Below are 2733 nucleotides of genomic sequence, written 5' to 3'. Positions count from 1 at the left end.
CTTCCTTCCGAGGAGTGGCTGGTGGGTTTGAACCGCCAGCCTTCTGGTTAGCAGTCAAGTACCTTAGGCACTACACTACCAGAGCTCTTAAGTATGTAAGTTACATACTGAATATATGAGAACAAACTACAGTAAACCTTCAGAGAAGGATGATCTCTAAAGACACCTATATGTTCTCTGCATCATTACATATGTTAAATAAATAAGAAAAAAAGAAAAAGAATATATGGACATGGTTACTCTTCATTCCCCTACCAGAGTGAAGCTTCTCTATTTATAGGATACTAAAAGATGGTCCTAAAAATAAAGAGGAAAAAAGATCCTGGGATTCCCTGGGTGGTACAAATGTCAATGCACCAGGCTGTTAACCGAAAGGTTGGAGCCTCGAGTCCACCCAGAGGGACCTCAGAAGAAAGGCATGGCAATTTACTTCTGAAAAATCTGCCACCAAAAACATTATGGAACACAACTCAATTCAACAGAGGATCACCATGAGTCAGAATCGACTCAAAAGCAACTGGTGAGAAAAAGATCACAGATACTTTTCGGGGGCAAAACTGTTGGGACCTTTTCAGTAAAATAAAACTGGTCTTTAGCAGACTACAGAGATAGATATCAACCATCAAAAGGTGTACTTTTGCTGAAATCAGTAAAGGAATTACTGATTATAATGGAATATAATTACAATTGTGATAGGTGCCAAGAAGTGGCATTTTTCTCCCCCCTGAATTTGGTAGATATGTGATATTTGGTTGACAGACAAGAACCTACCTAAAGTGGTGCTGGTGCTATGTGCAAACTAATTCAAAGTTTAAATACAGAGTACTAATCATATTCAGAAAGCATATGTTCTAGTCTTTTCTGCCATCAACTAGCCATGATCATAGGAAAGTCATATCTCTAGGGCTCAGTTTCTTCAATCCTAAAATGAAGGGTTAACTTTGATGATATCTAAGGTCCATTTCAGCTCTAAAATGATCTGATTCCATGTCTATTTTTTAAAATTTGACCTTTTTTTAGTATTTTTTAAATTAATTTTTATAGTTACAAAAGCAACACACTTGTTATGATTAAAAAACATAAAAGATAAAGGTAATTACATAAAAATTACCAATAATACTTCCATAAAAAGATAACTGCTAACTCCTACAAAAGATGACTTTATATATGGTGTTTTATAATCTGCTCTCCTTTAACATAGTTCAAACTTCTTGCTATGTCATTAAATGTTCTTCTATAACATTGATTTAAAAAAAAAAAAAAAAACAGGTAAAGAGAGAAGGTAGGCGTTTCAGAATCACAGAGGGATTTTCCTTCCCCAAGTAACCAATCCCTGCCCTTTCTGCTACATCCCCTGGGCGGTGGGGGTGCTGAAAAGAGCCAGTGTTTACAATAACTGTTCTTTCCCTTAGGACTATTATTAGGGCAGAAGCAAACCCAAGAGCACCTTCCCTCCAAAATCATTTTCAATGATAATTAAATTAGAATGCACCATCATCTATTAACCTATTTGTATCCCTGGATATTTAGGCTATTTTCACTATCATAAACATTGTAATGAACATCTGCGTGGCTCTATCTTTGTAGCTATCTGCCATGAAATCCTTTACACTTCCTCCTCTTTAGCTAGTCATAAAAATCAACATTTGGGGTGTTTATGAGGGGGTGTTAAGTCACAAAGTCTTTGCTTCTATTTCAATGAAATCCTATTCAATATGGGAATCTGACATTAAAAAGGATGAGGTGCAATTGGGAAATTTGCTTACTCACCAGCATCTTTGATCCAGTTATCATAGAGACGCACAGTTCTTGATGTAAGATCACTGAAGGCCATTTTCCACAGGATTTACTGGCTCTTATGAGTTCTTCAGTAGAACAGATAAAAAAAGGAAAAGAAAAGAAATGCTTTTATGATCTATAAATGTAAATAAAGCCAAGTATCTAGTAATACAATATTAAAAATGCTAAAAATTTAATAGGAACAACTGGCAAAACAACAAATTTTACTGAAGGAAAATGCATTAGTGAACCACAGTAATGATCAGCTGCAAATATTTCAGTTTTTCCATCATTCTAGGGACTCTACTTTCAACAAAAATGCTGAAATTTTATATAGTAGATATAAAAGGAATAACTGCCTTGTAAGTAAGAACTTTCACTGGAGCTCACATCTTTCTTTTATGATTATAACACAGGCCAAGAATAGACTGTACCTACCATAAGATGGATAATGAATAAAGAAGATCGAAGAAGAATTGATGCCTTTGAATTATGATGTTGGTGAGGAATACTGAAAAATCATGGACTGCCAGAAGGAATGAACAAATCTAGCCTGGAAGAAGTACAACCAGAATACTCCTTGGAAAAGAGAATGGGCAGACTTCACCTCACCAACTTTGGTCATGTGATCAGAAAGACCAGTCCCTGGAGAAGGACATCATGCTTGGTAAAGTGAGGGTCAGCGAAAAAAGGGAAGACCTCAGCAAGATGGACCAGACCAACACAGTGGCTGCAACAATGGGCTCAAGTATAGCAAGAATTGTGAGGATGGCACACGATTGGGCAGTGTTTCATTCTGTTGTACATGGGGTCACCATGAGTCAGAGTCAATGTGATGGCACCTAACAACAATAACAACACCACCATAAAGTATAACACCCAGGAGAAGAAAGAAAGTCAGGAAGATGCACAAACTTTCAAAGAGGTTACTGTGATCCCAGTCTTAGAGCTGAC

At 36.7% G+C, this 2733-nt stretch overlaps 1 protein-coding gene across 1 annotated transcript in view; it reads right to left on the bottom strand.

The window, feature by feature from the left end:
* Window positions 1-1834, bottom strand: part of ELOVL7 (ELOVL fatty acid elongase 7) — a 47661-nt gene extending 45827 nt beyond the window's left edge. The window contains exon 1 of the mRNA XM_007957694.2: window positions 1771-1834. Within this exon, the coding sequence (XP_007955885.1) occupies window positions 1771-1834 (64 nt within the window). The remainder of the gene's footprint in view (window positions 1-1770) is intronic.
* Between the last annotated feature and the right edge of the window lie 899 nt (window positions 1835-2733).

This window comes from Orycteropus afer, unplaced genomic scaffold (assembly GCF_000298275.1).
Source record: "Orycteropus afer afer isolate SDZICR_OR568_19922 unplaced genomic scaffold, OryAfe1.0 scaffold00778, whole genome shotgun sequence".
In the NCBI taxonomy this organism is placed as follows: domain Eukaryota; kingdom Metazoa; phylum Chordata; class Mammalia; order Tubulidentata; family Orycteropodidae; genus Orycteropus; species Orycteropus afer.
The sequence above is the reverse complement of the archived record's forward strand: the minus strand, read 5'-3'. Positions and strand labels throughout refer to the sequence as shown.